This window comes from Podarcis bocagei (assembly GCF_964188305.1).
Source record: "Podarcis bocagei genome assembly, chromosome: 3".
Classification (NCBI taxonomy): Eukaryota; Metazoa; Chordata; class Lepidosauria; order Squamata; family Lacertidae; genus Podarcis; species Podarcis bocagei.
The window spans coordinates 68,609,490-68,622,059 of record NC_138127.1 but is presented as its reverse complement, the minus strand read 5'-3'; the positions used below and the strand labels follow the sequence as shown (position 1 = coordinate 68,622,059).

At 44.9% G+C, this 12,570-nt stretch overlaps 1 protein-coding gene across 2 annotated transcripts in view; it reads right to left on the bottom strand.

The window, feature by feature from the left end:
- The window catches only part of CRIM1 (cysteine rich transmembrane BMP regulator 1), a 143,853-nt gene extending 135,821 nt beyond the window's left edge, over positions 1-8,032 (bottom strand). For both annotated transcript variants that reach the window (XM_081188065.1, XM_081188066.1), the window contains exon 1: positions 7,311-8,032. In XM_081188065.1, the coding sequence (XP_081044191.1) occupies positions 7,311-7,662 (352 nt within the window). In that variant the 5' untranslated portion in view covers positions 7,663-8,032. The remainder of the gene's footprint in view (positions 1-7,310) is intronic.
- Between the last annotated feature and the right edge of the window lie 4,538 nt (positions 8,033-12,570).

Sequence of the window (12,570 nt, the reverse complement as noted above, 5' to 3'; positions counted from 1 at the left end):
ATTTTATTTTTTGCTCAAATTTGAAAATATCTGAGCAGTGTACTTAACACTAAAAATAACAGTTTAAAACAACAGTACATCAGCAGATGCACCAGCAGCCAGTAATTAAAAATTCAGTCAGAAAAGGCGAGTAAATAAAAAGTTCATAAGCATGCATTTGAAAGAATATATAATTGGTGCATGCCTTATCTCAGGTGGTAACACATTCCAGATTAAAAGGGTGACAACACTGAAAGCAAATATTAGGACCTCTCAGTAGCACTGGGGGTAATCTATGCAATGGGTAGGCAGGGGAGAGATGGTCTCTCAGGTAGCCTGGTGCCAAGATGTTTAGGAGTTTCTAAGCAAGTAACGATGTCACACTGAATCTGGCCTGGTAGTATATTGGTAGCCAGTGCAGTTGTGTCAACAAAATGTTTAATACATGGATGATGGTTGGCTCTTGATAGTAATCAGTCTTGGCATTATCAGTACATGGATCACTGTGGTCAGATCATCCCTGTCCAGCAATGGCTGTAGCTGCTGTACCAGCCAAACCTGATAGAAAATACTCCTAGCCACTGAAGCCAAAGATGAATAAATGAGAAGGCCCCAAAGATGAACCAGCTCTTTCAAAAAGAGCGTGACCAGTAAATTTCTCACTTCCTGGACACAAGAACCAAACACCCAAAGGGCCTCTATCTGCCAGGATTCAATATTGGTTTATTGTCCCTCTTGTACATCACCACCCAGAGAACAGCTCAAGTCTTGAGTGTCCATTTCTGAATCACACGAGAAATAGAGCAAAGTGTCATCAGCATAATTAAGACATTGCACTCCAATTGACTGCTCCCAATGATTTCATGTAGATTTTAAACAGTATTGGGGGTAATGTGCCTGGGGTGGATGGGGGTGAAAGTGAGAGCAAGAGAGAGAGAGTACTACTCTCTGGAACCAGTCCGTTAGTAGCAGAATCTCTAAATAATAGTTCCCCCAAACCCCCGGCCTAAAAAAACCAATCCAGGAGCATACCATGGTTGATCACATCAAAAGCCACTGATTTCACACTGACACCAGATTGTGCCACTGCAACAACATAATCATATATTTTATATTTTTTAAGCTTTCTGCATTTTATTCAAGTTGGTTTTAATTTTTGTAAGCCACCTTGAGTCCCAATTCTGGGGGAAAGGCAGGATATAAATATTATTATTATTATTATGCACAAGAAAGCAGCAATTAGAACCTCCAGATGAAGAGGATGTAAAAGGCTAAGGTTGAACATCTCAGTCTGGTTGACTACTCAAATATCAAAACAGTTTGGAATATTGCAAGCAATATTCACATAGAAGCAGCACACAGAAGCTTAAACTAGACTCACTTCATAGCAAACAGATTTGCCTGAACAGGCTATCACATAATCCTGCCAGTTTTGCTTTTTAAAAATGATAACTGCTATTCTTGAGCAAAACTGTAGCAACAGTCAGTTGCAGTACCAAACTGCAGTTAGAGTTACAAAACGTTTAATGAAGTTAACTTACTAAATCCATAGATCTTTTATATCCCAGAGTACTTCTTTAGAAATCAGTATTTATGATAAAGGTGCTGCATACCAATATAGCCTTTGAAGTTTAGCAAGAAAAACATGCCAAAGTGTCAAAGGTAAGTCTGAAGGCATTTTCAACAAACTTTACAGTACTCCTATCTTCCCTGAAAATGTTTATTGTGGTAGTAAACTAGGAATCACCAATATTTTGCAGTATTTCAATCAACTGCCCTTTCCTGGATTGTTTGAGGAAAGTAATGAGAAAATGATATTAAAATGACAGATCAGTGTGGAGAATCTTTTGCAGCCCAAGTACTGCATTCCCTTATGGGGTTGGGTGGGACCAGAGGCAAAAAGTGGGTGGAGCAACAGACTTTACTTTTACCTTTTTGTTAGCTTACATTCCAGTCACACAAAATTCAGAGAGCTCAGCACACACACATCCGTCCAGGCAAGCAAGAGGCATTAACATAGTTAAGTGCTTTTGCTTGGCTGGAATGTATCCTTGAGGCGAGAACAGAACAGGGACAATGAGGAGTATGTTTTGGGGAAAGTCCTACAGAAGAGAGACCTGAGGTTCCGTTCCTAAGTACTGCTTTTGTGACAGTACAAAGTTGATCACAAACATCTACAAAAACTAACATAATTCATTAACTGTAAACTAGAACTCATTTACAACCAATGAAGCTAAATGTTCGAAGATTCATGACAGATAAAAGTAGGCACGATTTCCAGCGTCTGGGCATGAGCAGAAGCGATTTCCGGCGTTGTGCTGCACTGGCCCATGCCTGGTAAGCCTTGCTGACCCCTGGACTAGACAAATTCATAGCAGAGAGGGCTATGGCAAGCTCCTTGCTAGGATGAAGAAGAGGAGTTTGGATTTGATATCCCGCTTTATCACTACCCGAAGGAGTCTCAAAGCGGCTAACATTCTCCTTTCCCTTCCTCCCCCCCAACAAACACTCTGTGAGGTAAGTGAGGCTGAGACTTCAGAGAAGGTTGACTAGCTCAAGGTCACCCAGCAGCTGCATGTGGAGGAGCGGAGACGTGAACCTGGTTCCCCAGATTACGAGACTACCGCTCTTAACCACTACACCACACTGGCTCACTGCCTCCACAGTTGGAGGAAGCAATGCTTCTGAATACCAACTGCTGGAAACCACAGGAGGGGAGAGTGCTCTTGACGCTGGACTAGATGGGCCACTGACCTGATCCAGCAGGCTCTTCTTAATCTCTTATGGAAATTTAGCATAAATTTAGGAAGCTATAGTATTCAGATCCAGGGAACCTGGGACACATAGAGCACTAGCCATAGATGTGTTATTTTAGAATGCTTTAAATGGAAACAAGTAGTTTGATAATGTATATTACTACAGTGGTGCCTCGCAAGACGAAATTAATCCGTTCCGCGAGTCTCTTTGTCTAGCGGTTTTTTCGTCTTGTGAAGCAACCCTATTAGTGGCTTAGCGGAATTAGCTGTTTAGCGGCTATTAAAGGCTTAGCGGCTAAAAGGCTATTAGCGGCTTAGAAAAAGGGGGGGAGCGAAAAAAATCGCAAGACTCGCAAGACTTTTTCGTTTTGCGAAGCAAGCCCATAGGGAAATTCGTCTTGCGAAGCGCATCAAAAAACGGAAAACCCTTTCGTCTAGCGGGTTTTTCGTCTTGCGAGGCATTCGTCTTGCGGGGCACCACTGTAATTTATTACATTCATATCACAGGGAACATAGGAAGCTGCCATATATTGATGCTGACTATAGCTCCATCTAGCTCAGCATTGTCTACAATGACTGACAGTGGCTCTCCAGGATTTCACGCAGGAAACATTCCCAACCCTACCTGGTGATGAAGAGGATTGAACATGCACACAAAGCAGGTGATCAACCAGTGAGGTAGCTCACACAAAGAGACAGTGCCTGGAATAAGGTCACCGAATGAGCTTTAGGCACCTTATGTCAATCAGCTGCAGCAACTTCAGACATTCATCACCAATTCTTCCCCTAATAAAAGTAGCATTGCTTAAGAAAAAAAAGCTTTATGAACTTTTACGGAAGTATTGTAAAACTACATTGTCTAGCACTGTTATGGAAAGGGTCAGGACTAAGTTGAGTCCATGACATGCAAATATTCCAGAAGGGAAAGTGAAGGTTTACACAGTTGAAAGGAAACCAAACTATTTCTAAACACAGACCTCCCAGAAGACTATTGCCAAATATTAGAATAGTTTCCAGGCCAAATACTGGAAATAGTTTAAATAGCAGTTTATGTCCCCTAACCAAAGCCAGCATGGACAATGATCAGGGATAACAGGAGCTGAAGTATGGAAGGCTACAAGTTCCACACTACTTTTATAGAGCTATATTTCACAGCTGCCCTACCCCCCACAGAAAAGCTAAACAACTGCTTATTGGCATCACATACATGACCTGATTGCATTGGAGTGACTCTCCAGTTCAGCACCAATCTTTTCTCAGTAATTAAAATGGTGTCAGGGCTTATTTCTAATGCAATGCATCTGCTGTCAATACTGTTAAAATATTTTTGAGTTGTTCCATGCTCAATACTTATATAAAGGTTTTTGAAATTAGTTACATGAGTTCATATGGTACTTTACCACAAAGGGATGAATACCAGTAGCACTGCAGCTTTCAGCAAATAACTGTTGAACTATGGAATCATAGCTAGAGCAATGTTAAAAAGGAACTCCACAATGGTGAATCTAGGAAGCAGAACACAGAGTATAGCTACAGTATAGTAGCAAGTAGTAGTTCCAGTCCTGAATGGATATTTTTCCAAAATCAGAATGCACACCTAATGCTGTTATATAAAATGTTATGTAAATATATAAAATAAATTTTGTTTTCTTCTGAGAACATTTAAATAACACCCTTATTGTTAAGATGACATTACAAAAATATCAGTCAGCTGCTGTGTTTGCTCTATTCTACTTAATACATACTGCTTTCAGAAGATTTGAGATAACAATTTGCCACTGCCGATTAAACCATGATCCATGTTAATAACCACTGGACTGAGAACACATTTTTGGCTGTGTCAGTGTTTTTCATGAACCCATCTAAAAGCTTTAAAAAGAGTTCTACATTGTGACCAGTAGGGGTCGTTTCAGGATAAAAATTCCATTGTAAGAAAGACTGAAAAGAAAATAGATTTGTAAAAATGTGAAAACCTACTCTTTTGTGGCAGATAGGCTTTCATCTACAAATGATATTCATGTCAAGACTGTTACCAGTAAAGCTTTGTTGTATCAACAGATAAAAAGAAACAGTAAACTCAACCACTGGTCCCAATTCAATTGTTGGAATCAGTAACAGATTTTAGCTCTAATATTTTTATGTGAAAGCTCAAAATAATCTTATGAATGTGTTGCCAAATTCAAAGCTACTAATACTTCAGCCCAACTGGTGACCAAAAGCTTCAACTATGCATACTCATGCAGCTAAGTGATTTATATGGCTACAGTTTTGCTAATTTCTATAGACTGTTTCTGTGGGATAGTTGGAACTGGGACAGCTGGGTCTAATGTCAAGTCCACACTAGCTGAAGTCTCTTCTTGAGAGACTCTCCATATTATTTTCAGCAGGGGAATGCCAGATGTGCTTTTCATTGAAGTCCAGCATTGCATCACTTCTAAAGAATTATAGTTCTCCTAAAACTGCCAGAAAGCTCTAGACTACTATACATTAAAGGAGACAGTGTCAAAACATTATAGGAAGTTTTCAATATAATTTCCCTCTTATATAAAAATTAAGGTGTAGTTATATGGAAAATATGCAACATCTGAATGGAAGATCATGACAGATATTTATTCACAACTTAATATGCTTGCATGCTCCTTATATTTAAACTCTCCCCATACAAACATGTAAAGCAACTACAACTCCAAACAGTTGTAAAAGCCTGACAGATCCATGCTGATTCTCATCATCTTCAGAAAACCCAACTGATAATGTGCGAAGGAGAGCTAACCTGTACAGAAAACCACATCTTATTTATGTCATAACCAAGAGTAGTACAAGTAAAACTAAACTATGAACAAATGTATGTACCAATTGTTAAGTTTAAATGTCATTTTGGGGGATACAAGGGCACTAGCTATCTTTAAACAGTTGGAAGTGTGTGCTTTTTTAATGACTTTACTACCGTTCTCCAGAGGAATTCCTGAACTCACGGCTGCTCTCTAGCGGATCTACAAAAATCATCGTTTTAAGTAACCAATGAAAAGGGAGGGGGAAGACAAAAATTTTCCATATAAATTTTGATTCTCATCTGCACTATAGTATCTCAAACTTTCCTAATGTTTGAAGAGGTGAAAATGGATAGATTGAACTCTCTCGTGTCACTTACGCAGCTATCAGGCACAATATTCATATATTTCCAATTTTTTGACTCAAAGAAGAAGAGTGACGTACAATACAAATTATAGCCAACTGAATTGCCCCCTTTTCTGCATGAAAATGAAAGGTAGATTTCTGCCCCCCCATGATGCATAAAGTGATGGGTATAAGCATTTTAAACATTTCAATAGATGGTCACCCTTTGATTCTTTCCTGATTCAAGAATTCTCATTCATTACTGATTACAAGCCATTTGAATCCAGAAAATTGAAAAGACAGGTGTCAATCTGACATTTCAAAAAAAAAATATGAAATAGGGCTAATAGGTAAGCAATATCATCCAATATAAAGCTACTCTTATCAAATAGTCTGCATGTTGCAATGTTTCTGAAAACATACCATTAAACAAAAATTATGCAATTATGATAGCTATAATTTCAGAAAAACTGGATTGCTACATGACAATCAATAGCCATCTGTCTACACATCTGGACGGGGGGGGGGAGTCAAGACACTGATGACTGTAGCCCTAAATGCACTTACTAATATACAACTCTGACCGTCTCACTACTAGGTGGAAAACATGGTTAGTGATGGGCTGCAAAAACAGGTTGAAAAAAGAGCAGACCAAAGCCAAAGGAAAAAGAAAATCGAACTATATATCCAGAGATACCTACATTTTAAAAATAAGGAAGAACGTATCCCGACCAGAAAAAAAATTACGCTTTTTATTTCCATGCCCTAGTGCCAAAGCCACTTCAAAATCCACGACTGTTGGGAACAATAAGCAAAGGGAGAGGGAAATTGAAAGGACGAAACAGAAGAGGAAAACGCAACATCCACCTTGTGAGGGGGAAGCAATAGGTTCTATACCGGCAAAACACACGCGTGCACATACTACTCTGAGCCACTGTAGCATTAAAGAGAGATACCTCCTCTTTGTTGTTTTTTTTAAGCAGTGCAGATTGGGGGATGAACACCTGCATATGATGTGGGCAAGTATGGAAAATAACTATGAGGAAAGCGGGGGGGGGGGGGAGGAGGGGAGAGAAGAGTCAGAACATGCAATCGACGGAGACAACACGCCACACTAGGAAACCCCAACCTTTCCTTCCAATCTACCTACCAGCTTTCACGGTACATGCAGCCAACATTTCACACTACAAATGTACTGGAAAAAACGGAGTGGCTTGGCGGGGGTGGGGTGGAGAGACCCCCGAAGCAGCAGAATACTTTCAAAGTGGGGTCTGACAAGGGCCCCAGTCCTCCCCGCCCCACTTTCCTCCCGGAAAGAAATCCCCAGTCCCTCTCTCCGCCGCCGCCACCCCCCAACCTCCCAAGACACGCGCTAGCTCGACGCTCGTCGGTCCGCGCCCCTCCGCCTGGAAGGAAGAGGCGCCCGTCCGCCTTTGGAGGGGCTTTTTGCCTTGTTACCTTCGCAGACGCCCGCTTCGTACTCCGTGAGCGAGTCCCCGTTGAGCGGCGGGCGGATCACGCAGCGCAGCCCGCGGTCACAGGCGCCGTGCAGCCCGAAGAAGCCCCCGCAGCTCTCGTTGCGCTGCCGGGCGCACATGAAGCAGCAGCCGCAGATGTCCATCACGACGCCGCCGGGGCAGTTCTTGGGCTCCTCGCAGCGGGACTCGTCGCAAGGCAGGCACACGAACGCCCGCGTCCCGGACGCCCCTAGGAACGCCACCGCCAGCAGCAGCCGAGGCCAACCCGCTGCCCAGGGCCAGCCGCCGCCGCCCCGGCGCCGCCGCCCCGCCGAGACCGCTGCCAGGTACATCCCGGCCAGGGCCGAAAAAGCGCCCCCGAGTCCGGCAGGGAGCAGCCCAGCCCCGGCGACGCCTCAGCCGCCTCTCCTCCCCCGGCTGCGGCCCCTCGAGTAAAGTTTCCTCAGCGGCGGCGACTCCAGCCAAACTTCTACCCCGGGCGGCTTCCCGCTCCTTTCGCCGTCGAGAAGCGCCTTCCGCCCACTCCTCCCAGACGGTGCCTCCGAAGCCCGCGGTCTCCCCTCAGCGGCCCCGCGCGCGACGGCGGCGGCGGCGACTACGCAGCTGCTATAACGGGCGCCAGAGAGAGCACGAGACGAGCCTCAGCAGCTCCACCAACAAACTCGCCTCCCGACTCCGGACTCTTTCGCCGCCTCAGACTCCTCACAAGCTCTCCCAGAGCTCCGCCCCGCCCCAGCGCCCGTGCCATTGGGTAGCGGCGCGCCTGGCTCCGCCCCCAAGGCTGCTTTCGTTCCCGCGGATTGGGCCGCTCGCGCCGCCCCTCTCTCTCCCGGAGCCTTTTCGCTCTGTTGGTGGATGGAAGTGGGAGAGGCGCTGCTGCTGCTTGGGCTCCGCGGCGGCTGCCTGCCTGCCTCCCTCCCTCCCCTCGCGCTCTGCCCCTCCCCTGCCTGTGGCGCTGAGTTCTCAGAGGCGGGCCCGGAGAGCGACCAACCGGAGGTCAAGCGACATGCCCAGCCAGTCCGGGAAAAGGCAGTCGCGGGTGGGAGGGGCCCTAATTAAATAAAGGGCAGCACTGATTGCGAAGGGGAGAGGTGGGGAAGCGAGGCTGCGGGCGCGCCTGCACCGAAAGTCAACCTGGAGGCTGCAAATCCGAATGCGGGAAACTAATTCCACACGGCGCTTAAGTTCGTCACTAGTTCTTCCCTGCCCCTTCTTGGCTCGAAAGCACAAAGCGAGAAGAAGAAGAATGAAAGCTCGCGTATCCCAGAGTGCCAAAAATAATGTTATTCAGTTGAAAACGTCATGCTTGCAAAACGCTCATAAATTCACGATGACATCGGAACACCATATTAAATATATAATTGGGGGTGCCCACCCCAAAATATGATCTGAGCCAGGGCAAAGCCCACACCCAAGCAACATCAAAAAGGTTTCTCTGCTATACCAGTAAATGTGCCCCCTCCCCAGAACTTCCTGTGAGCACATGGCACAAACAAGGGTGTCTGTGCACACTGAGGATAGTCAACAATAGGGATGGCTATTTCAAAATGTGCTTTGGGTCAGCATAAATCATAGATACATCTTCTAAGCAAACAAAATTGCATTTGCACATACCAACGGATCCAGCCAAGCTCAGCTGCCTGCAGATGCATGGTACAAACAAAGGCATCTATGCACACCAATAACATTGGTCAATAAAGTCAATCTTGTTTGGTGGGAGGCGTTCCACAGGGCAGGTGCCACTACTGAGAAGGCCCTCTGCCTATTATTATTTATTAAATTTGTCTACTGCCCTATACAGGGCAGTTCACAACATAACATTACAATATAAAAAGCACAAAATATATAATTATATTATATATTATATAAATATATAATAAAGACAAAGGCAACCCAATAATCCCCCCTCGTTCCCTTCTAATCAGAAGGTCCTCTGAATTGGACCTCAGTGTCTGGGATGAACAACGGAGACGATGCTCCTTCAGGTATACATGGCCGAGGCTCATTAGGGCTTTAAAGCTCAGCACAAACACTTCAAATTGTTCTCAAGAATGTACTGGAAGCCAATGTAGATCCTTTAGGACCCGTGTTATATGGTCCTGGTGGCTGTTCCCAGTCACATCTGGCAGCTGCATTCTAAATTAGTTGTAGTTTTGCAGTAGTCCAAGCAGCAGATAACCAGAGATACATAGGAAAAAATAAGCACCCCAAAATATGCCTTGGGACACCTCTAATCATAAACCCACATGTACAGGATTTGTACACTCTTGCACACTGTTTGCATAGTCGCTCCTTTAGGTGCAGCTGGATCCCATTCCTACTGACACTCAGAAAGGAGGGTGGTGCAAGTGAGCAAGCAGTGGTGGCTTCTCCTTTCAGCTGCCATTCACTTGTCCACTGTGGATGGAAGGTGAGTGAAAAATGCCTCTGCTCCCCTTTCTGTCTGTGGTGAGAAGGTGCAGAAATGGTGTTTTAAAAGAGCAAAGAGGACGGGACCTTTTCCTTGACTAAGGTAAAAAAATGGGAGGCTGCAAAAATTTCTAGGATTAGGAAACTTGACTTCTCTCTTCACTGTATTGTGTGAATCGTAAGTTTGTTATTGTTGTTTTAACCCCATCTTGCTCCAAAAGTTTTTTCTTTTTTTCTTTTTTAAGAAGGTTGTTTTGCAATCGAAGATGATAGATGTTCTTTATTTCAGAAAAACAAGCCTCTGGCGAATGAACCACAAAGCTTCCCTGTGATGCTCCTTAAAAAAAATAAATTGATTTGACAGGTAACCCTGCTTTACAGGCACAGCCTGAGGTGGGAAACTGTGAATTACTGTGAGGTGGCTTGGTGATTGAAAAGTCATGACATCCCATAAAAGTGTGCCTTTGACCTCCCTGGGAAACCGCTTGTAGAGCAGGGGAGTGGGTTCAAAAGCAGCAAAACCTCCTTGTTTCTCTTGGGCCTGAATGAGCCTGCAGGGAAGTGTGGGCCAAGTCATAAAGCCAGAAAATGAGTGACTAGAGTAGCCTTCCTCAATCTGCTGCCCTTCAGGTGTTTTGAACTCCCACCAGCCACCAGAAGACATGTAGAGTCTTGGCTGTGACTCCAAGGGTACCATTTGGGTAGGACAGCTAATACGCACACCCCTCCACCAACACATTTTCAGACCATGTGTGATGAGTCTTAGGCTGAGCACTTTCATCTCTGGCCTACTCCTTGGCAACTGAATCTTCTTCCTACACAAAACAGCTTTAACACAGTGCCCCTATCAGTCAGCAGGCAAATGCTCAGGAAGGATTTAGTTATCTGTTTACCATGCGAATGGAATCTGTGAAGAGGCAGCATGCCTCTGATTCCCTAAGGCTGAGGCATGCAACAGAGGGCATCTGTCTCCAGTCTCCACTGTACCCAGGTTGGATATGTTTCTGAGACATTATCTGGAGTTGGCCACTGATGGGCACAGTGCTTGATTAGATGGACGTCCGATCTGACCCAGATGTTGTTAAGCTGCTCACAACAAGTCAGCAACACGACACATGCTTCCTCTTCAGGGGAATTCAGCCTTCTGCCTTTTCCATTTGCATCAACCCTGAGCTTTTCAGCGGCACATGAAATAGTTTGTGTGTTAACTTTTCTGATCTTAGCAAATGAAGTCCCCAGTTGAATCCCTGGCCTGTACTGGAGCAAAGATCACAAATCTTTCCCAATAATCAGTAAACCTCCTTGTCAAACAGCTCCTGCAAAATGGAACATTCCTCCAAAGGAACACAAGGATATGAAATAACTAAGCGAGAAAAAGGACAAGAGAGGGTGTGAGTCTGCATGGTGGAATGAAGGCCCAATTGAATTAAACATCTGAACCGCAGCCCAGGGGAAGAATAACGAAGAGTGACTAATGAGAGAAGGGAAATGCTGAAAACAAACACAATGCCTACTCACTTCGCTCTCAGCAAAGTAGTAAGCCCCCAAGAGGGCAAGGTGGAAATATAAAAAGCAAAGAAGTCTAGCAGCTGTTTGTGTCTAGCAGGGCCTTGTTCCTGACAATGCCAAGCGCTCATGACATACACTGGTACACGTTGAAAGCAGGAATGAGTAATAAACACATGGACCTGAAATGCTGAGATGCTATAGCTTGTAAGGATATTTTGGCAGTGTTATGTACTGAGCTGAATCCTAGAACAATGGGATCCAGAATGCAGCAGTCTGATTGGTCCGCAGGAGCCACCCAATGCAGCTCCGGGTGGAAGTGAATCAGTGACCTGATTGGCCTGCAGGAGCAATCCGGAATTAGCCAATCACGCAGGGCCCATTGTGTAAATAATGTATATATAGCTATACGTTTCAGGGAAAGTTTCATTCATTGCTACTATGAGCTGAATAAAGAGCATGAAATTCACACTCAACTCCGAGTATATTCAGGCAGGATTAGGCCCACCTCAGAATTTGTGTTCTCTGGCAGTGAATTGCTTAGCCTAGGAAAAGCTGCTACCTGTTGACTGCTCTTGTGCATCCCAACAGAAACTTCAGCTGCTCTCTTCCCCTCACCCCACCCCACAAATCTGTTTCAGAGGGCTGGAGGATTTTCCAGAACAGATTTTGATTGAGGGTGCAGGGAAAAGAGAGGAAGGGGAAGTACCATTGCATGACTAGAACTCTACTCATTCAGTATGGGGTACAACCCAATGCATGTGTTGGGAAGATTATTGGGGTAGAAAGTGCACTTATGCTGAGACTATTGCTTTTCAATATTTGCCTGGCTTTTTCAGGCCTCATCTGCACCATCTCAAAACTCTCCTTGTAGGTTGCCTGTTCCTGCATTTTTTAGCTATGAATCACATTATGCTTACACTGTCCAGGTGGCATCTCAGTTTCTCGGAGCTAAAAGTCGCTTTTTGCCTAACTAGCATGAAAAATTATTCTAAAATGATTATATCCCACTGTGTCATGCAACATGTGTTTGCCATATCATGTTTTTGGGGTTATCCCATTTCCCCCTCAGCTCCTCCTCTGTACTGCTGCCAGCGGAGTAGCGTGGGTTGTCAGCACCCGGGGCAAGGCAAGTAATTTGCGCCCCCTAACCCGGGGCAAGGCAAGTAATTTGCGCCCCCTAACCCCTAACCTGCCACCGCTGCCAGCTTCTTCTTGCTGCTGCCTGGTCTGGTCTGGTGTGGTTCTCTCCCGCGCTCAGCGCTGCGCTGGGCGGTCGCTGTCCCTCCCCCAGAGAGTCCCTCGCTCTCTCTCCGCACCGCACG